At 40.1% G+C, this 22938-nt stretch overlaps 1 protein-coding gene across 2 annotated transcripts in view; it reads right to left on the bottom strand.

Moving 5' to 3' along the window:
* The window catches only part of LMBRD1 (LMBR1 domain containing 1), an 85388-nt gene extending 63671 nt beyond the window's left edge, over positions 1 to 21717 (bottom strand). The window contains exons 1-3 of one of the 2 annotated variants that reach the window (XM_004605884.3): positions 21434 to 21717; positions 12007 to 12183; positions 6641 to 6701 (exon numbers count right to left, since the gene is read on the bottom strand). In XM_004605884.3, coding sequence (XP_004605941.2) covers positions 6641 to 6701; positions 12007 to 12183; positions 21434 to 21511 — 316 coding nt within the window. In that variant the 5' untranslated portion in view covers positions 21512 to 21717. Of the gene's footprint in view, positions 1 to 584; positions 710 to 6640; positions 6702 to 12006; positions 12184 to 21433 lie in introns of those variants that run through there. The other variant, XM_055136945.1, reaches the window with a different exon arrangement.
* Positions 21718 to 22938: the final 1221 nt, after the last annotated feature.

Raw genomic sequence — 22938 nt, forward strand, 5'->3', positions numbered from 1 at the left:
TATGAGACTGACACCCAAGGACAGTAGACACAAGGGCCAGGAAGATTGCTCCATAGTTGAAAGCCTGCCTCATGAGCTGGGGAAGAAGGCATCTGGAATAGAGAATAGCTCAGTCAATAATGGTTGGAGGAATCGTCTGGGATAGGAGATGTGTGCTGAAAGTAGATAAGGACCAAACGTGATAGACACTCAGTATCTATATTGCAAACCATAATGCCCAAAAGTAGAGGGTATGGGGCAAATTGTCTGCCACAGAGGCAGGGGAAGGTTTGAGACTGGGGTGTGGATGGGGGAAAGATACTGGAAACATTGGTGGTGGAAAACATGCTCTGGTAGAAGGATGGGTATTGGATCATTGTATGACTGAAATTCAAACATGGAAATTCTGTAACTGTATCTCACTGTGATTCAATAATAAAAAGAAAAAACTATTAGAACTACTTTGTAAGGTAATTTTTTGCAATAATAATAATAATAACCATAGCAATGTGTTGCACAGAAATCATTTGACGTCTTACAATGTAAACTTACCACTGTGCTAAGAATTTATATTAAATGTATTATATTATATTAAAGCAGCTCACTTAAAAAATTCAAATTAGGGGGGCTGGAGCCATAGCACAGTGGGTAGGGCGTTTGCCTTTCACGCAGCCAACCCGGGTTCGATTCCCAGCACCCCATATGGTCCTCCAAGCACCGCCAGGAGTTATTCCTGAGTGCATGAGCCAGGAGTAACCCCTGTGCATTGCCAGGTGTGACCTAAAAAAAGAAAAAAAAAAAAAACCTCAAATTAGGGGCGGAAGCAATAGCACAGTGGGTAACCAGGTTTCAATTCCCAGCATCCCATATGGTCCCCTGAGCATCATCAGGAGTAATTCCTGAGTGCAAAGTCAGGAGTAACCCCTGTGCATCACTGGGTGTTACCCAAAAAGCAAAGGAAAAAAATTTTAAAAGGCTGCTAGCTATTCATTCAATACACATTTTCCTTATATCTGATATTCTCTTTCTTGTCTGTTCCCATTTCTTTCTATTTCCCGACTAAAATAGATTACTTAAATGCCAGTCACCATTTTGGACTCTAGCTATCTTAAAATGGGCATGATATGCTAAAAATGAAAATCAAAAAAGGTCTTGACATTGTCTTACCAGTCTTGGATAGCTTTTCTCCAAACTTACTCTAAGTGACATGCAAAACAGTATTATGTAATTTAAGTTTAATATCTCCCGAGGTGTTATTAGTAACTATCAGGTTTAATTCCTGAAAACAGAATCTGTTACCAATAATGGGGAGAACCAAATAATTGAACTGTGAGTCTCCTGAGTGATACCCATGAGAGATGTATGTAACAGGTGTATGCCACTAAACACACCATCGTCATAAGGTGCCATTATGATTTCTTAATTTCAAATTATCTTTTCTTAGTCTTTACTGAGTAAGAGAAGCCCTACTTCTCCTATAACAGCAATCATTCTTGTTAACTTTTATCTCCTATTATTCCTTGTTCATTCAATGGAAAAAAGATCAAACTTCCAGGTTTAAAAAGAAATTAACACTTTCTAATTCAATGAAATTACTAATTCTTTCCAAAATAACTCCATTTGTCTAATAAAAACAACAATACAGGATTATGACAGAAAACAAAGGTTCATATAAAAAAGAACAACAAAAGAAAGCCAAAGTCAGTAGAAGGAAAGAATAATAGAAACTATAGTGTAAATTAAAACAGAAATCAGAAAGACAACACAAAAAATTAATGAAACCAAGAGCTGATTCTTTGAATGGCTGAACAAGATTGGTAAACCCTGAGCTATGAAAAAAATGGTAAGAGAAATAAAGGAAAAATTACAAAATATAATCTTCCCCAAAACAAAAACCCCACAGAGGAACTTAAGCGTCTAATTTTAACAACTGTATGCCACTGAGCTGAGAATCTAGAAGAAACAGATAAAAAAAATTAGAACAATACAACCTCTCAAGACTGAATCAGGAGGAAAGCAAAAACATGAACAGCCAATCCAAAACTTACAAACAAGAAAATCATAAGAGTAATCTATATCTCCACAAAAGTATAAGACAAGTGGTTTTACCAATGAGTTCAACCAAATCTTCAAAAATGACCTGTTACCTCTTTTTCTCAAGCTCTTCCAAGAAACTGAATAAAAGGTAATTAATTAAAACAATTTTTATGAGGCCACTACTATCCTAATAACAAATCAGACTAATTTCATTACACAAAAAGAAATCTTAGATCAATATCCCTGATGAAAATAAACACAAGAAACTCAATAAATCTTCATAAAGCAAATTAAAAAATATATTAAAAGGATCATCTATTCGAACAAAGTGGAATGTATTCCAAAGAACCAATGATGGCTCAAACTATGCAACTCAATGTATACTACATCAAAAAAAAGGAAAATAATAATGAGTATTATATTGATATCTGCAGATAAAGACCTTTCCATTCATGATAAAAATTCTCATCACAGAAATTTGAAAGAATATACCTCAACCTCTGCAACAAACTTATCATTAATCCCATTCCCAATGATGAAAAGCTCAAAGCTTATGCTCTAAGATCAGGTACAATAATGCCAGTCTCACTTCTACTAGACATCATAGTCTTAGAAATTAGCCAGAGCAATAGACAGGAAATAAAAGTGATTCAAATTGGTTAAGTAAAACTATCCCTTTTGGCACCCAGCGGCTTCTTGCAGAAATGCCTCTAGACTGTGAACTAAGCAGCCCCATGCCGCCCCGGGAGGGGATAGGGTTTTCTCTCTCAGCCTTGCCTTTCCTCGGTGGCGTGGCAAAAGCCTTCTTATAAGGCCCACTAAACAGAGGTACAAGCTTGCAATGATGCGACTTCTGGCAGAAATTACTGAAATACCAGAAATCCAAAACTGCGCGACCTCACATGCTCTTCATTTTCAGCAATGTAAAACAAATTATCAAATGATGCCTTTTTGGCAAGTCTGATTATTGGGGGAAAATTTCAAATAATAATAGTTTTCTGTTGAAATATTGAATGTAATCAAAGTAAAGAGAAAGTAAAGTGAAAATCATCAGCCACACAGGAGGGGTGTGGGAGTAGGATGGGAGATATATTGGGGTTCTCGGTGGTGGAACATGTGAACTGGTGAAGGGATGGGGGTTTGATCATTATATGACTGAGACTTAAGCCTGAAAGCTTTTCTCGTGGTGATTCAATAAAAAATTTTTTTAAAAAAAGTAAAACTATCCCTGTTTACAAATGACATGATGTCCATAGAAAACTCTAAAGACTCACTAAAACATTAAACACAATAAAAGGGATCGGAGAAATAATATAGCAGGTAGGGCTCTTGTCTTGCACACCACTGACCAGCTTCAAACCCTGGGATCGCATATGGTACCTGAACCCCACCAGGAGTGAACTCTAGTAAAGAGCCAGGAATAAGCACTGAGCAATGCTTTAATATGTATCATATGCATTTTAGGGCTGGAGCGATAGCGCAGTGGGTAGGGTATTCACCTTGCAACGCAGTAGACCCGGGTTCCATTCCTCCACCCCTCTTGGAGAGCTCGGCAAGCTACCAAGAGTATCTTACCCACATGGCAGAGCCAGGCAAGCTCCCCACAACGTAGTCGATATGCCAAAAACAGTAGCAAGTCTTACAATGGAGACATTACTGGTGCCCACTCAAGCAAATCAATGAGCAACGGGATGACAATGACAGTGACAGATGGCTGGAGCGATAGCACAGCAGTAGGGCGTTCACCTTACACTTGGTCGACCCAGGTTTGATTTCTCCACCCCTCTCAGAGAGCCGGCAAGCTACCGAGAGTATCCCCCCTGCACGGCAGAGCCTAGCAAGCTACCATGGAATATTCGATATGCCAAAAAACAGTAACCACAAGTCTCACAATGGATCCTGTTGCTCATTGATTTGCTCGAGTGGGCACCAGTAACGTCTCCATTACTAAAATAAACTACAATAGACTAACAGCCAAGCAATACTGAAAAAAAGATGGGAGTTACATTCCCCAACGAAACTTATAAAACTGTAATAATCATAACTTTTGGCATTATGTATGGCCAGGAAGACAGCTCAACAGCTCAAAGGTCTGTATTGCATAGTTGGCAATCCCTGCATGACATGATGCTGCAAGCACTAAAAGCACCACTTGTTTACAGCCACCACTATTGTGGTCAAAAACAAAAACAACAACAACAAAAAAAACCCTACATCTATTTAAGGCAACAATTACCTACTGATTCAGAAATCTTTCTAGAGCTCCTAATCTTTCTAGGGATCCTTCCTAGGGGTGGGCCATGTGGTGCACAAGCATCCATGCAATGCCAGGGATATAAACCTGAATCTGTGGGGTACAATGCTAGAACCCCTGTACTATCTTTCTAGCCCTAAACCTTTTTTGAAGGGAATGAGAGGACAGGGGCAGACCTCACTGTGGTCAGGACTTACTCCTGGCTCTCTACCCAGGGATTACTCCTAGCAATCATATGTGGTACCAGAGACTGAACCCAGTCATCTGCATGTAAAGCAAGGAACCTTACCAGTTTTATTATGTCTCAGAGTATATCCCTCCAGCAATATACTCTGGATTTAAGGAGGCTGATTCAGTATTTTCCCCAGCTCTAAAATATAATTTACATATCAGTAGATACAAAATTTCTGTCTACAATTCAATAATTTTAATGAATTTGTATTGCTAGCTAGTTATTATCTTTATCCACTTTTAGATTATTTCCCATCACCCTAAATAAATTACTCTCTGCCAGTCTACATTAAACCTTCAATCTCCAGTTTGAGGCAACAACTGATCTGCTTTTGTCTCTAGTAATTTGCCTTTTCTGGACATATCACGCAAGAATTTATACAAGACACAGTCCTTCGCATCTGGGTTCTTTCACTAAAAATAGAGGTGGGGAGTTTCCTCTGTCAAGTGTCAGATAACAGATATTTCTAATTTTGCAGCGGATCACTGTCAAACTACTCAACTTTATTGTTAACAGAATGAAAGCAGCCATAAACATTAAGTAAACAAACAGATTTAGATTGTGTGCATGGAATGTGACATGATTTATTGACCTCTAGCTTAAACTGTTGAATATATATTCCACTGGTAGTCAGACATTTTATTTAAATATTCACCAGTTGTTGGACATTTGGTGCTTTCTAGTGTGGAGCTATTACTTTTAAAGTGATAAAACCATTTACACACATTTTTGTAAGAAAGTATATTCTCTTTTTGCACATAGAAGTATAATTGCTGGGCCACATAATTAATTTTAGCTATTTTTAAAAATATATCTTTGGAGGTCTTTTTTTGGAGTAGGGGCGAGGTGCATACCCAGAGGTGCTCGGGGATTACTAGTGACTCTGCACAGGGATCACGCAGACCACATGCCATGCCAGGAAGTGAACACTGGTCAACACATGCAAGGCAAGCACCTTACCCCCTGTCCTGCCCAGCCCTAAAACTTCTAAATGGGAGCCAAATGAAGCAGCTCTGGTGAAGGGCCTGAGGTGCCAGCAGCTCCAGCTCCAGGCTGCATAGGCAGATGGTAAAGTTAAACCTGGGTTTTCAAACCCAGGCTTTTTCTCCCTTCTCACAGAAGAAACTGAACACCAGTAGCCTGACAGTCACTCTCCCCATTTTATCTTCAAAGGACTAAACATTAAGGACAGAGCTATAGCTAGTACAGTGGGTAGGGTGCCTGCCTTGCACTTGGCCTACCTAGCTCAATTCCAACACTACATATGGTCACCCAAGCATGGCCAGGAGTGATGGAGTAAACTCTACACAGCTGGGTCTGATAAACAAGCCAATTGCCACCCTGCTCCCCTTACCTCAGGACTCCAGGCCAGAGACTGGACTGCCCCAGGATCAGGAAACTATAAAAGCCTACTGAAAAATTACCATTTTGAGAAACCCACACTGCTGCCTTCCATATCAGTCTGAGAGACTAGAGATTTTGTTTCTCTCATGCCTTGGAAAATAAGCCAGTTTTCCATGGCCACACCTCTGCAGGTTTTTTCTCACAAAACAAAGCAAGAGACCACCAGCCATGAGAATTTTACCACTAACAATAACAACTCTTTCCCAGCATAGCACTTAAGCATTTTTATAAAAACACAAGTTAAATGTTTACTTGATGGTAAAATTTTAGAAACATTTAGGTTGCCTTATAAAGCTTTTTATAAAACAGCATTACAAAGAAGAAAAGATGAGGGAGAAACAAGGGTCCAATGAACCTCAATCCCAATTAAAATGCTCTATACAGTGTGCTGTAGTTGACGCTACAAACTCTACAGAGAGGGCACTCTATTAGAATCATTATTGAGGAGAAAAAATCATAAAACTGAGACCTAAATCAAAAGCACAAGTTGAAAATGTAACTGTAATAGAAAAAGACCCAAGAGTTTATACCACAATGATATGCTAATGACCCCTAAATGAAACCAAGTAGGTAAATAACTTTCAACATTATGAGAATGAAGGTATTTGTATTCTTGGTGACAGAAGCTGTCCTGTCACCTGAAATGTGACAAAAAATTTTAAGTTTTTACATAGCTTTATTCTACTTTTAGGCTGACAGCTCAGAAAGGAAATGAAATTGAATAAAATACTTACTGTAGTAGCCATATAATACAGTATCCTCAATCTGTTTGCTGACATTAGCATTAGCCCAGTCCTAGGATTAAAAAAGAAAAAAGACACATAAATGAAACACTCATTTACTTAAAAATAAAAATATGAGGGATTAATATAAATGAATATCACTTATAAATTTATAATTAATTCATATAGATATGGTTTGTACTTCAAAAAAAGTCAGACACAGAAGCCAGAGAGACAGTACAGTGGGTAGGGCCTTTGCCTTGCACATAGCGGACCCAGTTAGATCCCCTATGGCCCCCTGAGCCCCCTGGAAGTGATTCCTGAATTCAGAGTCCAGCAGTAAACCCTAAGAACAGTCAGGTGTGGCCCATAAACAAACAGACAAAAAAAAGTGAGACATCAATTAATAAATTTCAATAAGAAGACGACACAGTTTGGGGAAGCAAGCTGACAGAAGATATCTCAGACTGACTGAAGATTAGGGAAGTTTTCCAAAATGACTGTAAACTAGGATCTAAAGGAAGAGAGGTCATTCACAGGGAAGAGGAGAAAACAGCAGAGATGAGATAAAGAAATACTTATCAAGTTACATAAAGAATTTGGGAGAAAAAATTCTGCAAAAAGCTAAATATAGATTCACTAAATTTTAGAAAGGTAAAAGAAATGAGGAGTGAGGGGCTTGTGAGTTACACAAAGTATTCAGGATTTTGTCCAAGGGACAACAGAAAACAATGATAAATTTGTATTAAAGAATGACAGATATGATTTGGTTTTGAATGAAGGTATTTGAGCATAAGATAAATTTTTTAAAACACTTAAAATAGTATAAATTCTGGGGTCAAAGAGACAGCTCAGCAGGTAGGGGGCTTGTCTTATAGGCAGCCAACCCACATTTGATCGTTGGCATCCCATAGGGTCCCCTGAGCACTGCCAGGAATAACTCTTGAGTGCAGGGCCAGGAGTAAGCCCTGAGCATTGCTGGGTGTGGCCCAAAAAAACAAAACAAAACAAAGTATAAATTATTCTACATTATCCCACACAAGTATTTAAATTATAGAGTTTAGGAAACATAATTTAAATAAATCTTTTCAAATGAATTATACAAATGAAGCCAAGCTGGCATCTAATGGCAAGTCTTTTTGTTGAGTATCCTAGATGATCTGCATACATAAAATTAAACTTGAAGTGTCTAAATGATAGAGCATTCTATTAAGTAACAGAGTTGTAATTAATCCAGATCAGGCTTTTTCTACAAACACTATAAGAACTTAAGTCCGTATCAAAAGGCCTATACAGAGACTCTTACGAAAAATTCAGCACTTAATTTTCAAAAAAAAGTTACATTTTTTAATATTTTCATATTACTCTCTAAACAGCACCTGCAACAGAGATCTATGAATTAATTGACAAATTTCTTAACGGAATAAAAATGTGAAAAATCTATTTCTCTGTTTTTGTTTTGGAGCCTCTCCTGGCAGTTGTCAGGGCTTACTCCTGGTTTTATGCTTAGGGATCACTTCTGGAGTGGTTTAGGGGACCATATGCGGAGCCAGGATCCAACCTGGGTCAGAACATGGATATTTGTCCCTACCAGGATTTTTGGCACCTTAATCCCTGTACTATCTTACTATCTCTTTGATCCCTCTACCAGTAGAGGGAGAAACAGAAAAGTTGAAACCAATAAATTTTATACATGAAATTTTTGTCTAAAAATATGTAAGGAAAGAAAAAAAATGTAAATTTCCCCATTTACATAAAGGGGAAAGTATATATAGTTCTTACCATATGTTAATAGAAAAGCACTAAGAATTTCATAGAATGAGGCTGGGGGGAGGTCTGTTTGTCTATTGGGGGAGAGAGGTTTCAGGCCATACCCCAGCAGTGCTCAGGAGTTACTCCTGATTCTGCACTCAGGAGTCACTCCTGGTGATGCTCAGGGGACCATGAGATTCCAGGGATTTGAACCCAGGTTGGCCAAGTGAAAGGCAAACAAACACCCTACCCAGTGTACTATCACTCTAGCCACAAATGAATGAGTTTTTTTTCAAATATTCAAGTATATAAATGAACATGTATATAGGACATGTCAAAGTTTGTTTTTAACTACATTTAGTGATTGTTTATTCATAAAACAATTCTTTAAAAATTTCAAACATGAACTTTTTAAAACAGATAATTATATTGTTATGAAAACTCCCTTTACCCTCCAATTCCAAGAAAACCCAATGAGACATTTATATGCATTGAAAACCTTAAAAAGCTAAACTTTAAACTGAACAAAAGCCTAACTTCAGGAGGAAAAAAGTCTAAATGTAATTAAAACCAAAGATCTGTTGACATTTATTATCTTTGGTGAAGCAAGATTCTTTCCTTTATTTAAGTATAGTGAAAATAAAGAGTATTGCTGTTACTATTTTGAAGCTACAAATATGTGTAAAATACACAATATCACTCAAGTACTCTTAGAGTATTTGGCTTTTATACACTGCTCTGCCTCCAAGGTATCTGATGTACTGCTGAGAAAGCTTAGTTTATAAAATTTCCCTGCTACACTTTGAGCATTGCTATGATGGTAGAATGTTGTAGAAACTACTGTCTTATTGTAAGCCCAAAAAGAACTGAGGAATCACATAAGACCCAAAGGAATGTGAGACAACTAATATGAAATAGAGGATATTCAAGAAGATTTCAGAAGAATAGAAAAGGATATCAATTCCATAGAAAAATAGAAGTGGACCACAAACATAAAATTCCCTTTATCATTCTTCAAGATAAGCTTTAAATAGTCCAATGTAAATTTCAAAACCCATTTCTATGTGCGCTTAAACTCTATACTTTCCTTCTGCCAAGAGCCCTTTTATTTATTACCAACCTTTTGAGAGCCCAACTCCTACACCTTCTCAAAGATATAGCACCTGCAATGTCAACCTCTCTCTGGTCTCAAAACCACATTCCAGGAGAGAGAGAACCAGAGGTCATCATGATATGACAGACCTTAGGGCTTTTGCCTTGCACACAACTGACCAAGGTATGATTCCTGGCACCCAATGTGGTCCCCTGAGCCTGTGAGGAGTGATCCCTGAGCACAGAGCCAAGTGTAAGCCCTGAACACAATTGGGTGTGCCCTCTCCAACATCCACCCCTCAGAGAGAGAGAGACAGAGACAGAGACAGAGAGACAGACAAAGAAAGAGAGAGAGAGAGAGAGAGAGAGCAGTATTAAGAAAAAAGATATAAAAAAAGTGATACCTTATGTAAGTTCTGAGTTGATTAAAACAGAACTAAGCAAACAGAGGCAACTATGGACCACTGCTGAACACTATCATAGAAATAAGGAGAAAAAAATTTTGGTTTTAGGAAAGGGGAAAATAAAAAAACACTAACATGAAACTCTTCCCTTCCAATTACTGACAACATATTTAAACTTCAAAGTTAGAGGACACTTAAAACAAGTGCCTGTGTTTCTATAGATAATACTTTTACTTTTGTAGCTAGGTTGATTCTTAGAGTCTTTCTCTTATAAGTTTATCGTAATCTTACAGATTTTAAAACAAAAAAGAAGATAAAATGTGGCTCAGTGGTAAAACACATTGCTTTGCTCATGTGCAGTCCTAAGTCCCTGGAACCATAAGAAAAAAAAAACATCAAATTAAAATCCATTACTAATACCTAGAAACTAGGAATTTAAGCTTGATTCCAGAACAGGTACATAAGAAAAAGTCTGTAAGTTCATGAGAAACCCTACCTTAAAATTTTTCAAAGTAAAAATACATTCACACAAAATCTAAGCAATAAAGTATTCTAAATTTTAAGATCTTCTATTCAGATAATAATTATATAAGGGATAGTGCTATTTCTCTATATGTAAAATGTCCTCTGTGTGTGTGTGTGTGTGTGTGTGTGTGTGTGTGTGTGTGTCTGTCCCCTAGTGAAGGAAAGCTCTAGAGCCAGACTGCAGAGCTTCAAATCCCATCTCCAGCACTCACTAGTTGAAAAGACCTTAGGTAAGTTACTTTACCTTTCTGAATCTTGGTTTATTGTCTTTTAAAATCCTGTTTAAAACTTAACTACTTCAAAGGAGCATTTGGGGAAAAGGGATTTAATGTATGTAAATGATTTAGAGAAGAATATGCTATATAGTAAATATTCAACAGCTAATATCTTCATACAGTTTCTCACATACTAAAAGGTCCATTAATGCACAATTAATTACTTACCCACATAAAATAAATGTAGCTTTATAGTAATCATGATATACCTAAACTTAACTACAAAAATATTGTCAAATTATTTAAGCCCAGTTGGCCCAGTTCAGGACCTTATTTGGAAACCATGCATTATTAAGGTAACTGAAATAATATTTTATTCCATTTTTAGTACCTACTACACATTACATACAGGAGGGGGAAAAAAAGCAGATCTTCCCTCACAGGAGCTCAGCTAATATATGTAAATTGAATTTCCATAAACAAATAAAAACTTAGAAATATTTAAGCTCAATAGCTTCATCTTCAAAAAGAAGAACTTGAGCCAGGAATATGCCTAGCATGTGTGAGAGCTGAGGTTCAATCTCTAGCACCAAATGACGCACATAATATGATACAAATATAATTAAGTAAATAAAACTAAGGAATTTGAGGTCCAGAAAAGTTAACACATTTGGTCAAATATCCATGCTAGAAAGTTAAGATAAGAATTCAGATTGTATACATCCCATCTTTTTTTCCCTCGCTATCTAGTACATTGACTGAAAATCCTCAATCCGGTTAATGAAAGCTACGGTTAATGAAAGCTCTTCTAACAATTTACTACATTAAGTAAAATCAAGTAAAACTTCAAGGAAGCTATCAGAGGCATAAAAATAAAACTTATCATGACTAATATATTTTCAGATTAATAAACATCATTCTTCGTATTTGGCAAAACGTCAGTTAATAGTCTGTTTATACTCTCTCTCTCTCTCTCTCTCTCTCTCTCTCTCTTTCTCTCTCTCTCTCTATATATACATTTGCTTTTATTTCCATTATCTTTTCTTACCAAGGAACAAAACAAAGCACAACATATACTGGTCTGCTAATACTTAGTACCAGGCCAGAGAACATAGTACAGAGGTTAAGGAGCACACCTTACACGCAACTCATCTCTATTCAAACCCTGGTACCACAATGTGACTGGAACAACGCAAGTTATAACATAAAGGCCCCGGCACACCAGCGGGTGGTCCAGGTAGGACATATGAGTGTAACCACCCTGTCAGTTGGCCAAGAACTTCCATGAGGTATCCCTGGGCCTCCTGAATACCATTTAGAAAAGTTGTTTGACTCTCCCTCCCTCAAAAACTACTACAACTTTGAAAGGAAAAAATAATATAATAATTACCTTAAATGTACCATTTTGATTTTTCATGTAAGACACTAAAAATATATCAACTGGTAGAAGTGCTGATGTAATAAGTGCAATTGCCAGAGAGAAAATTGCCGTTATAGTGGAGACAACTTCACTTTCCCGCTGACTTTGGTATTTGCGAACATAAATCCAGCAGAATGCCAAAATAGCCTGAAACAAAACAAAAAAAAAATGTTCCGTTACTGTCCTGTTAATATTCTATAAAATCTTTTTTTTTTTTTTTTTGAGTCACTATGAGAAACAGAGTTACAAAGCTGATCATGGGCGGGTTTTAGTCATGTAGTGTTCTAACACCCTTCCTTTCACCAGTGTATATTTCTACCACCAATGTTCCCAGTTTACCCTCCTGCCACCCTCCCAGCCTGTCTCTATGACAGTCTCTCTTTGCCTTCCCTCCCTCCCACCCTCCTCCCTCCCTCCTTCCCCCTTTCTCTCCCCTATCTCTCCCTTTCTTTCTCTCTCTCATGTCCCCCTTCACTACCCCCACCCCTTAGGGGCATTACGGTTTTCAATACAGGTACTGAGAGGTTTTCATGTTTGTTCCTCTACCTGTTTTCAACATAAGGTTTTTATCCAGAGTGATCATTTTCAACTATCTTTGTTATGATAGCCCCTTCTCTATCCCAACTGCCTTCTCCCCTAGCATTTGAGACAGGTTTTCAACCATGGACCAACCTCCTGGTCCTTATATAAAACCAATTTTAATATAGATTTCAAAGGGAAAGTTGGTCAAGTAAAGATAATTTTATATTTTAGGAAGATCCACTACCCTTATAAACTTGTTCAAGACTTAATTTTCAAGACACTTTTCATGAATCCAATAAGTCTCAGATGCAACAAGACCAAAAACTAATACAATTAATAACACTGCAGTTTCAATATACTCATCAAATAAGGTATAACCATTAATGATTTCAATATATCACAGTTATAACTTGTTTTGAATACTTTTCCCCTATGTCCTTGTATCTGTCCAACCTAAAGTAGATAGTTGTTCTGTCCTAAAACCTAACCTGAAATTAACTTCTGCTTTCATGTAGTTCAAGAATAAGTGGAATTCAGCTAAAGGTTCACTGTCACTGTCACTGTTATCCCGTTGTTCCATCAATTTGCTCAAGTGGGCACCAGTAATGCCTCCATTGTGAGAATTGTTGTTACTGTTTTTGGCATATCGGATATGCCACGGGGAGCTTGCCAGGCTCTGCCATGTGGGCGAGATACTCTCGGTAGCTTGCTGGGCTCTCCGAGAGGGACGGAGGAATCGGACTCAGGTCAGTCGCATGCAAGGCAAACGTCCTACCCTGCTGTGCTATCGCTCCAGTTCAGCTAAATAAAGCTAAACTATTATTGCTAATAATCACTATGCAATTGACACATTATACAACAATTCAAATTTTATGGCGAATTAAAGGAACATAAACATTGGAAATGATACATGTGCATTGCTAGGAACTTTCTAGTGGAAAAAATACCCTCAAATATACTGAGGTTGATTTAATAGTCTAGGCACTTTTTGTAGCATGTATCTTCAACTGAAAGAGACACATGTCTTTATTCTCATGTTTCTCTAACTTTAAAGAGCATCAGTATCACTTGGAAGATTTGATAAAGTCCCTATTCAAGGCTGCAGTTGGTCCAGGAATTGTATTTTAAGAACCTCTATGTAGCTAATTACAGACACTGTAAATCAGGAATTGTCAACTTTGGCTGTGTAGAAAGCAGGTACCCAAATAAGATCATTTCATTGAATACTGACCAGGGATTATTTTTTATCAGAACATAATGAACTAACAGTGTATGAAACGATATTATTCAAGAAACTACTTGGATTCTCTCTCCAAATCAATTTCTCATAAACCTCAAGACCAAAGAGAATGGGACAGAAAACAAGCCTGTCTTTCATGTTGCTGAACCCAGTTCAATCCCACACACTACAACTGCATATGTTTCCCTAGAACAGAGCCAGGAGTAAGCCAGCACAGACCAGGTATGACCCCAAAATAAAAATCAAAAGCAGTCTCTTTCAGGCTTCACTATTTTAAATGTCCAAGGATTCCAATCTGAATCAAACTTGAGAACTGTCATTCTAAAGGAACTTTAACAACTGGAACTAAAGTAATGTCGTAATGTCCAAACAGTACAATAAGGTATAAAGACAATGGCTGCAGCAATAGCACTGAGGATCGCCTGGAATGCAGCTGACTCTGGGTTTGACTCCAGACACTGCACACAGATCCTCAAGCACCACTAGGAGGGACTCCTGAGCAGAGAGCCAAGGTGGTTATAAGAATGCCCAGAACTAGAGAGAGTATGAGGAATATTGTCTGCCATGGAGACAGGGAGAGGGTGGGAAAGGGGGGGTATACCTGGGATATTGGTGGTGGGGAATGTGCACTGGTGGAGGCGTGGGTGTTTGATCATTGTGAGATTGTAACCCAAACATGAAACCCTGTAACTATCTCACGATGATTAAATAAAATTTAAAAAATAAAATAAAAAAAAGAATAGTTTCATCAGCCTGAAAAACACCCTTTGCCACTTTTCACTTAACATCTATCTACTCTCCACCTTTAACAACCACTGTTATCTATCTCTGTTAACTTCACTATATATATATATACATATATATATATATACATACACACAAATAAATTCATCTTCTCTCTATATAGTTATACACTATATAGAAAGATGTCATCTTTTGAGTCTAGCTTCACTTAGCGAAACACATTTGAGATTCATCCAAGTTGGGGCTGGAGTGATAGCACAGCGGGTAGGGCGTTTGCCTTGCACGTGGCTGACCTGGGTCCGATTCCCAGCATCCCATATGATACCCCGAGCACCGCCAGGAGTAATTCCTGAGGGCAGAGTCAGGAGTAACCCCTGAGCATCACCGGGTGTGACCCAAAAAGCAAAAAAAAAAATAAAAATAAAAGAGAAAGATTCATCCAAGTCATGCCATTCCTTCATCTTACCAATACTACTACTGGCATCAGAAAAGCAGGAAAAATAAGGGAATTAAGACTTTGAAAACTGAATATTAGAGGAAAACAAACAATAGTGTTAATCAAATTCTAAAATTATCCATATAATAGTTTTATTTTCTGGCTTGGCAAATTATTTTCATAAACCATTTCTGGTAATTTTTAATATAATTTTTACAATAGTGACATCACTTCTTAATGATTTTAGCAAGCTTCTTTATAAATATATTTTAAAATTTTTACACATTCCCCAATTATATTGAAATGATCAGAAGCAAAGCCCTTCTTTCCAGTCAACAGCCATACTATTAGCAGCACTGGACACAAAATGCTAAATAATTTTTTTGTTGGACTTCAAATCTGCATTTTTACAAATTTCAACATGATTAGGAATTATTGTAAAGGAGAGAGTATGCTAACAAAGGTTTAGCCTGAGATTTCAAAACTTTGAATTTGAGATCCTTTTGAAGTTTTGTTTAGTTGATTGCATGTTTTGGGGCCACACCCAGTGATGCTCTGGGCTGGGCTAAGTCAACTGTCCACCCACTGAACAATGCCCCTGCCCAATCCTTCCGCAGTTTTAAAACTGAAAGCACTAGGGGGCTGGAATACTAGTACAGAGTGTAGGGCACTTGCCTTGCATGAGGCTAACCAGGGTTCGACCCCTCCATCCCTAGCACCCCATACCATACACCTAATCCCCCAGCCCAGACCCCCACTGCCCACCAGAAGTGATCCTTGAGACCCTGAGCTAAGAATAAACGCTGAACATAGCCAGGTAAGGCCCCAAAACAAAACAAAAAGCACCAAAGAACTTTTTGTGAACATTAAATTCATCCATAGTTACAACATTATCAATTTATAACATAAATAACATTGTAGCACTGTACCACCGTCCTCCCACTGTTCATCTATTTGCTGGAGCAGGCACCAGTAAGCCTCCATTTGAGGCTTTTTTTTGTTACTGTTTTTGGCATATGGCATATACACCACTGGGAGCTGGCAAGGCTCTGCTGTGTGGGTGGGATACACTTGGTAGCTTGCCAGGCTCTCTGAGAGGGATGGAGGAACTGAACCCAGGTCGGCCGAGTGCAAGGCCAAATGCCCTGGACTGTGTTATCGCTCCAGTCCAAACTATAACATAGGAGTAAAAATATTTCATAGCAGTGGCCATAGAGCTAGTACAATGGGTAAGGTGTTGGCCTTGCATGAGGACAATTCCAGTTCAATCCCTGGTATCTGTGCAATCCCCAAACTCTCCGGAAGTGATTCCTGAGTTCAGAGCTAAGAGTAATCCCTGAGCATCACTGGGTGTGGCCCAAGAACAGAACAAAATAAAAACACTTCCACTTCACAGCAGGTAAAAAGGACTGAATGAGGTGTAGAGTAAAGCATAATGCCTTGTCATAGTGACTACTTAACAAATAGCAATCATTGGCAAATGTTACAAAAAATAAAATCTTGGGGGATTTTATAAAACAAAATGTATAATTTTGCTAACAATTAGAAGAACAGGGTTGGAGCAGTTCCCTAACCCTTCCCCAAGAGATACTAAAATGGTGTGGATATTAGGGTTTGGTGGGCTGGAGCGATAGTACAGCAGTAGGGCATTCGCCTTTCACACGGCTAACCCGTGTTCGATTCCTCCACCCCTCTCGGAGAGCCCAGCAAGCTACCGAGAATATCCCGCCTGCACAGCAGAGCCTGCAAGCTACCCGTGGCTTATTGGATATGCCAAAAACAGTAACAATAAGTCTTCCAATGAGATACGTTACTGGCGCCCACTCGAACAAATCGATGAGCAACGGGATGACAGTGACAGTGATTAGGGTTTGGTAAATTTATATTCTGATAATACTAAGGGGCCATTTATGTTCATCACTATGTTGATTTTACACTCTCCATATCAATTAAAATAATATGTATTTACTATATCAATATGTAACATCACAACATGGTATATAAGACACATGTGCAAAACTGCTGGTGAACACAGTATGAACCAAGAAAACTCCATCTAACCATATCATAGTTATTGTTATCTTCGCCACCACTCCCTTTAGAAAAATTTCACTTCAGACTGTACTCAAAGAAGCAGAAAGTTATTTTATTAAACATCAGCCTTTGGGTCTTTTAAATACTCCACTGGGAGGAAATGTGAAGTATGCACTGAAGTTCTACCGTACAGAAAGGCCTATTAGACTGGCTAAAAAAACATTTTGATATAACTGAAGCTCAAAAAAATCACACTTTCCAAGAAAATCATTTTACTTGAAAGCACAGTGAATATGGTTGTAAGGATATTTGTTGCCAATGATACGAAGTCCAACGAAGCTTTCAAATAAGAAACAGAATTCTGGAAAATCTATTGATGGTTTCTCAAATCTTATTTCTCAGACAATTCTGCCAAAATCAGTGGTGACAGCAATGAATGTGATATTTTGGCATGTCATAAAATATATTCATATTGGTAAATTCTGCATCACTCAGGAAACTAACACTTTTTAAAAGGAACAATGAATCACTGTGCTATACAATGAATCACTGTGTGAGGGTGCTGAAGAAATAGTACCAGGGTAAAGGTGCAGTCAACCCGGGTTTGATTCCTAGCATCATGAAATACTGCTCTCTCGACGGAATAAAGAAGGGGCCATTAAGAAAATGATGGCTGGAGGAATCAGTCGGGATGGGAGATGTGTGCCGAAAGTAAATAATGGACCAAACATGATGACCTCTCAGTGTCTGTGTTGCAAGCCACAATGCCCAAAAGTAAAGAGAGAGTACTGTCTGCCATGGAGGGAGGGGGGTGACAATGTGATAATGAAAGGAAAAGGCCCCACACACACCCCCGCCTGTCTCCTGTCTCACCTGTCCTGTCGACACACCCTGTCCTTTCTCTGTGCTAAACTCAGTTCTATAGACCAGCTCCCTATGATTCAGATTTTTATATCTAAATAGACAGTTTGGGCTAGAGCAATAGTACAGCGGGTAGGGCATTTACCTTGCATATGGTCGACCTGGGTTCGATTCCTCTGTCCCTCTCAGAGAGCCCGGCAAGCTACTGAGAGTATCTCGCCTGCAAGGCAGAGTTTGGCAAGCTACCCATGGCGTATTCGATATGCCAAAAACAGTAACAACAAGTCTCACAATGGAGATGTTACTGGTGCCTACCCGAGCAAATCAATGAGCAAGGGGATGACAGTGATACAGTGATGGAGGGAGGAGAAGGGTGGGAAAGGGGTGTATAGCCAGGATATTGGTGGTGGGGAATGTGCACTAGTGGAGGGAGGGGTGTTTGATTATTGTGTGATTATATGTGATTACAGGCCAAACATGAAAGCTTGTAACTATCTCACGGTGATTCAATAAAATTAAAAAAAAAAAAAGAAAAGAAGAGAAAAGGAAAGAAAAGAAAAGAAAAGAAAAGAAAAGAAAAGAAAAGAAAAGAAAAGAAAAGAAAAGAAAAGAAAAGAAAAGAAAAGAAAAGAAAAGAAAAAGGAAATACTGCTCTCCCCTCTCCATCCCCTACTTCCAATATTGAAAGGCTTGGTTTTTGGAGGCCCCTGAGTAGCAAAGGGTGGCAGAGATCACCCCTAAGGTTCTTGAACCAACAGCACAGGGAAATCTCTGGGAGGGGCCAAAGGCCTCCTGAGTATCACTTGGGAACTACCACCCTACTCTTCATACCTACACCACCTCCACCCACCCACCCCACACACACAAGCATGCAGAATGCATGGAGGGGGGATCCATTTAAAGTACAGCAAACGGGCTGGAGTGATAGCACAGCGGGTAGGGCATTTGCCTTGCACGCGGCCGACCCGGGTTCGATTCCCAGCATCCCATATGGTCTCCTGAGCACCACCAGGAGTGATTCCTGAGTGCAGAGCCAGAAGTAACCCCTGAGCATCGCCAGCTGTGACCCAAAAAGCAATAAATAAATAAATAAAGTGCAGCAAAGAAGACCAGGGATTTTTTGATATGGGACATAAAAGTTTGTACATAGGACTTTAGATCCTAGTAACCATGAAAATTATATCTCAGTTTGGGTGTGATATCAAAAAACAACAGCCACAACAACCTAAAGCAAGGTTTCCTGGAAGCTTCTCCCTGCCCTGCTTCTGAAATGAGGTGTGGGGGGGAGGAGGTAAGAGTAAATAGTCTAGGTGCACTGGAGGGTGGTTTTGTTCATTCTAAGAAACACAAATTTGGAGGTGGGGGCATTGATTTTTTTTTTCTGAAAAGAGTGCAGTAAATAATTCTGAAGACTGCATTACCAACTATTATCACTGAAATATTTCCTATATATACAAAAAGAAAAACATCTCAAAAAATTGAATTTACAATCATATGTAAGAATCTAATTTTTTAAAAAAGTCTATATATTGACCCTATTCTAAAATTCAGGTTCAAACAACTGAATTTCTTTTTATTTCTCTATATTACAGATAACCCAATTAGTAACTTTAAACGTGCTCCTTTCTTTACCTTCATCTACCCAAAGTATTCCTCAATTCCAAAGTATTCTTCAATTCCACTTTCTTTCAATATTATTTTCTATTCTCACCTATTTGCAAAATTATACTTTGGTTTCCAGTACTTAAAACACCCACTCCACAAACTTTATTTCCCCACTTATCATTCACTGTAGCACTGTAGCACTATCATCCCGTTGCTCATCGATTTGCTCGAGCAGTAACGTCTGCATTGTGAGACCTGTTGTTACTGTTTTTGGCATATCTAATACACCACGGGTAGCCGGGCTGTCTGAGAGGGATGGAGGAATGGAGGAATCGAAGGCCCGGTGCAAGGCAAACGCCCTATCGCTCCAGCCCCACTTATCGTTAGGCCCTCTCAAATGGTCACACTTTGTTTTAACCTCCAACTACTGTGCTTTTATTGATAGCTTCCAAGATATTTAACCAGACTCTGATATCATTTATATAGTACTTTCTTTTCTTCTAAACCAAATGACCATGGCCTAGAAAAGCTGGGGACTCTCAAGTACCAGACTGGATAGTTTTGAAGATCAGAGCCACACTTTAATGTTTCCATTTCCTTCGCCAGCATGGTCCAGTGTTAAGGAAGTATTATCTTCTAAGAGTGAGAAGATAAGTCGTTCTGTTCCTTTGTTTTTCAACTGACATTAAGTAGTTTACAATATTACAGAATTTCGGCTTAGCCTCAAGCTCTATATGCAGTTTAAAGTGCCACCACTCCCACTCCCAGCCACATCCCAATTCCTGGTGCCCCTCAACACCCTTCCTTTAATTCTGGTGACCACTTTACTGTAAATCTAGGAATTTTGCTTTTTACTGTTCCATATTAATTCATATCCCACATATGAACAAAACCATCCCATAACTGTCTTTCACTTTATTTCACTTAGCATAACCCCTTCAATATCGAAACATTTTAACTCAAAGACCGTAATTTCTTTTTTTTTTTTTTTAATGGCAGAGTGGTAGTCTGTGAAAGATCTATACAACAGGAGAAGGCTTTTCCTAAATATTTAGTTCTTTAGGAACTCTGCTCTGAAAACATAGCACAAAGGTTGCATTTGTTGTAATCAAGTAACGTCAAGTAATTCTGGATTCCCAAAACTGAGGTTTAAGTCTTGTTTCTTGTTTGTTTTCATAAGGCCAAAAATCCACATTAGGACAGAAAAAAAAAAGGAACCGGAATGAAAAAAAAAACAAACAAACAAAAACAGAAGAACTGGGGGTGGGGGTGGCTGCGCACACAAGGAAACAAACTGAATTTACTAATAAACCCAGAGTGTCAACGCGGTGCAGGGGCGTTAAAAGCAGGTCACTGCAGACCGTGCTTCGCTCCTGAAATAGGCAGGCACCAGAGCTCGATGGGGCTAGCGGGAGAATCACCTGACACTCAGGTGTGCTCGGCCCGGCAGCGCTCTCCGCCCTGACCCCAACAGACTGGAAAGGGAAATCTGGAGGCCAGAAGCCACGAGTCACCAGGGTGGAACAGCACAAGGCGCCTAGAAGGTTGACGGCACAGAACCCTGAGCGTGAGGAACGCCGGGAGGAAAAACGTTTGGCGTTCCCCAGCCATCAACGGTGCCCGGCGCCTTCCCCAACTTGGCCAAACTCTGCCACCAACCGCACCCGCTCAATCCTGGGAGAAGGGGGTCTCCTCCGCGCCCCGGCCCGGCCCGCCCACGCGTGCCCACACGGGAGCTGGGGGAAACGCCGCGGCGCTCCGCTCCGTCCGGGCGCGGGGGGCGGAAGTCGGTGCCTCCCCGCGTCCACCTGCGCCCGGGCAGCACCGGAGCGCCCCTCCCGCCCCCCAGAGTCCGGGCCTAGTGCGGGGCGGGGCGAGGAGGGTCTCGGCAGTCCCGGCCCCTCCCTCTCTCCCACCCGTCCAAGCCCTGGGAAAACTCCAAGCGCCTCCCCTACCAGGAGTAAAAGGCCGAAGATGCACCAGCCGATCACCAGATCCGCCGACGCCGCGCCGGCCGCCGCCGCCGCCGCCATCTTCGCTTCCGGCTCCCGACGGCCCCGAGGGCAGGGGGTGGGGAAGGGGAGGGAGGGGGGAAAAAAGGGGAAAGAGTGAGAGGGCCGCGGCCGCCGCGCACCCTAAAGGTTAAAGGGCCAGAGGGGCGGAGCTAATGGTTGCCAAGGAGACCCGGCCCGAGAGCGTCCCCTGGCGCTAGGTCGGGCGGGGGCGGGGCGCGCCCGGGACGCCGTGACGTCATCGCGCTGCCCCGGCCCTCGGGGAGGCGGCGTGAAGTCTTGTCGCTCGGCAACGCAGCCAGTTTGGAATATTCGATTGGGCCGAAATTGATGAAGAACCCAGCCCCCAACCCCCCCACCCCCCAGCCCCGGAAAGGCTGAATGGAATTTCTCTGGAAATTCAAGACATCCTTAGAGGTTTCCCCTTCTTCCGGGAAGGAAGTTTCATAGTCGAGGCCATGTAATTAGCAGAACCATTGAGCACCTAGCAGGAAGGTGGTGGAGAAAGAGCTTAACCCCTCGTCCAGAGGACACAGTTTGCTGGGCCTGTGGGCCTGGCTTTCCTCAGGTCACTGCCTGAGTTAACGTTTGGCCTTCTGTTTAAGTCTGTCCATGCCTGTGAATTTCCGCAATGACTTTACACCGAATGGTATTTGGGTTTGTAAGCATGATGTTGCAACTACTGTAATATCCTAAAGTAGGCCAAGCCAGTACGGCACTATGCCTTGAGTGAGGCAGAAGGAGTCCATAGGATAACTTCCTGTGTCTCTTGGCATGTGAGTACATACTTAACTACAGAAGTAAACAAATACAACGCAGCACAGCCTTATTAGTTTTGCAACTAGCTCCCTGTAATTTATTATGTGATGATAACCTTCCCTACAAAAAGTCTACTTCAGGTTGGAATTCTGAAATGGGAGGAGTGTCCCTACCAATACAGAATAAAGAGGGAAATTTGAGTTTTAATGTGTATTAATACGGCCTTAAACAGGTGTTAATAACTCTCTGGTTCCGCAAATGTTTCACAATGATGTGTATTACAGGTAGCCACTTGAATTTCAGCTCTAAGTCATTTCATTATACTCTAAACTTCTGTATCTTCCTGCTAAATTCTCTTGATGGTCTTGGGCTTAGGGGTAAGATCAAATAGGAGCCTAACAACTTTAGGCCAATTTTCCTTTCTCCCATATGATCCAAATCCCTAGAGAGAAATTGATAGCACATACACCATCCACCTTTAGGAGTCAGCCTAGGTACTAAGAGTATTCTGGCTCTTTTATCAAAACAAACAGCCGTTCTTGGATCTCCAGAGTTAAGTGTGTGTCTTCCTGCACTGCAGATCAGTACCGTGTATAGGACTCTAGATTTCTTATTTCGAGTTCTCCGAGTAGCTTCTTTGAAACACCCCTTACTAGGCTTACATCCCACTTAGTGGTTCCACACACATA

This window comes from Sorex araneus, chromosome 4 (genome assembly GCF_027595985.1).
Source record: "Sorex araneus isolate mSorAra2 chromosome 4, mSorAra2.pri, whole genome shotgun sequence".
Classification (NCBI taxonomy): Eukaryota; Metazoa; Chordata; class Mammalia; order Eulipotyphla; family Soricidae; genus Sorex; species Sorex araneus.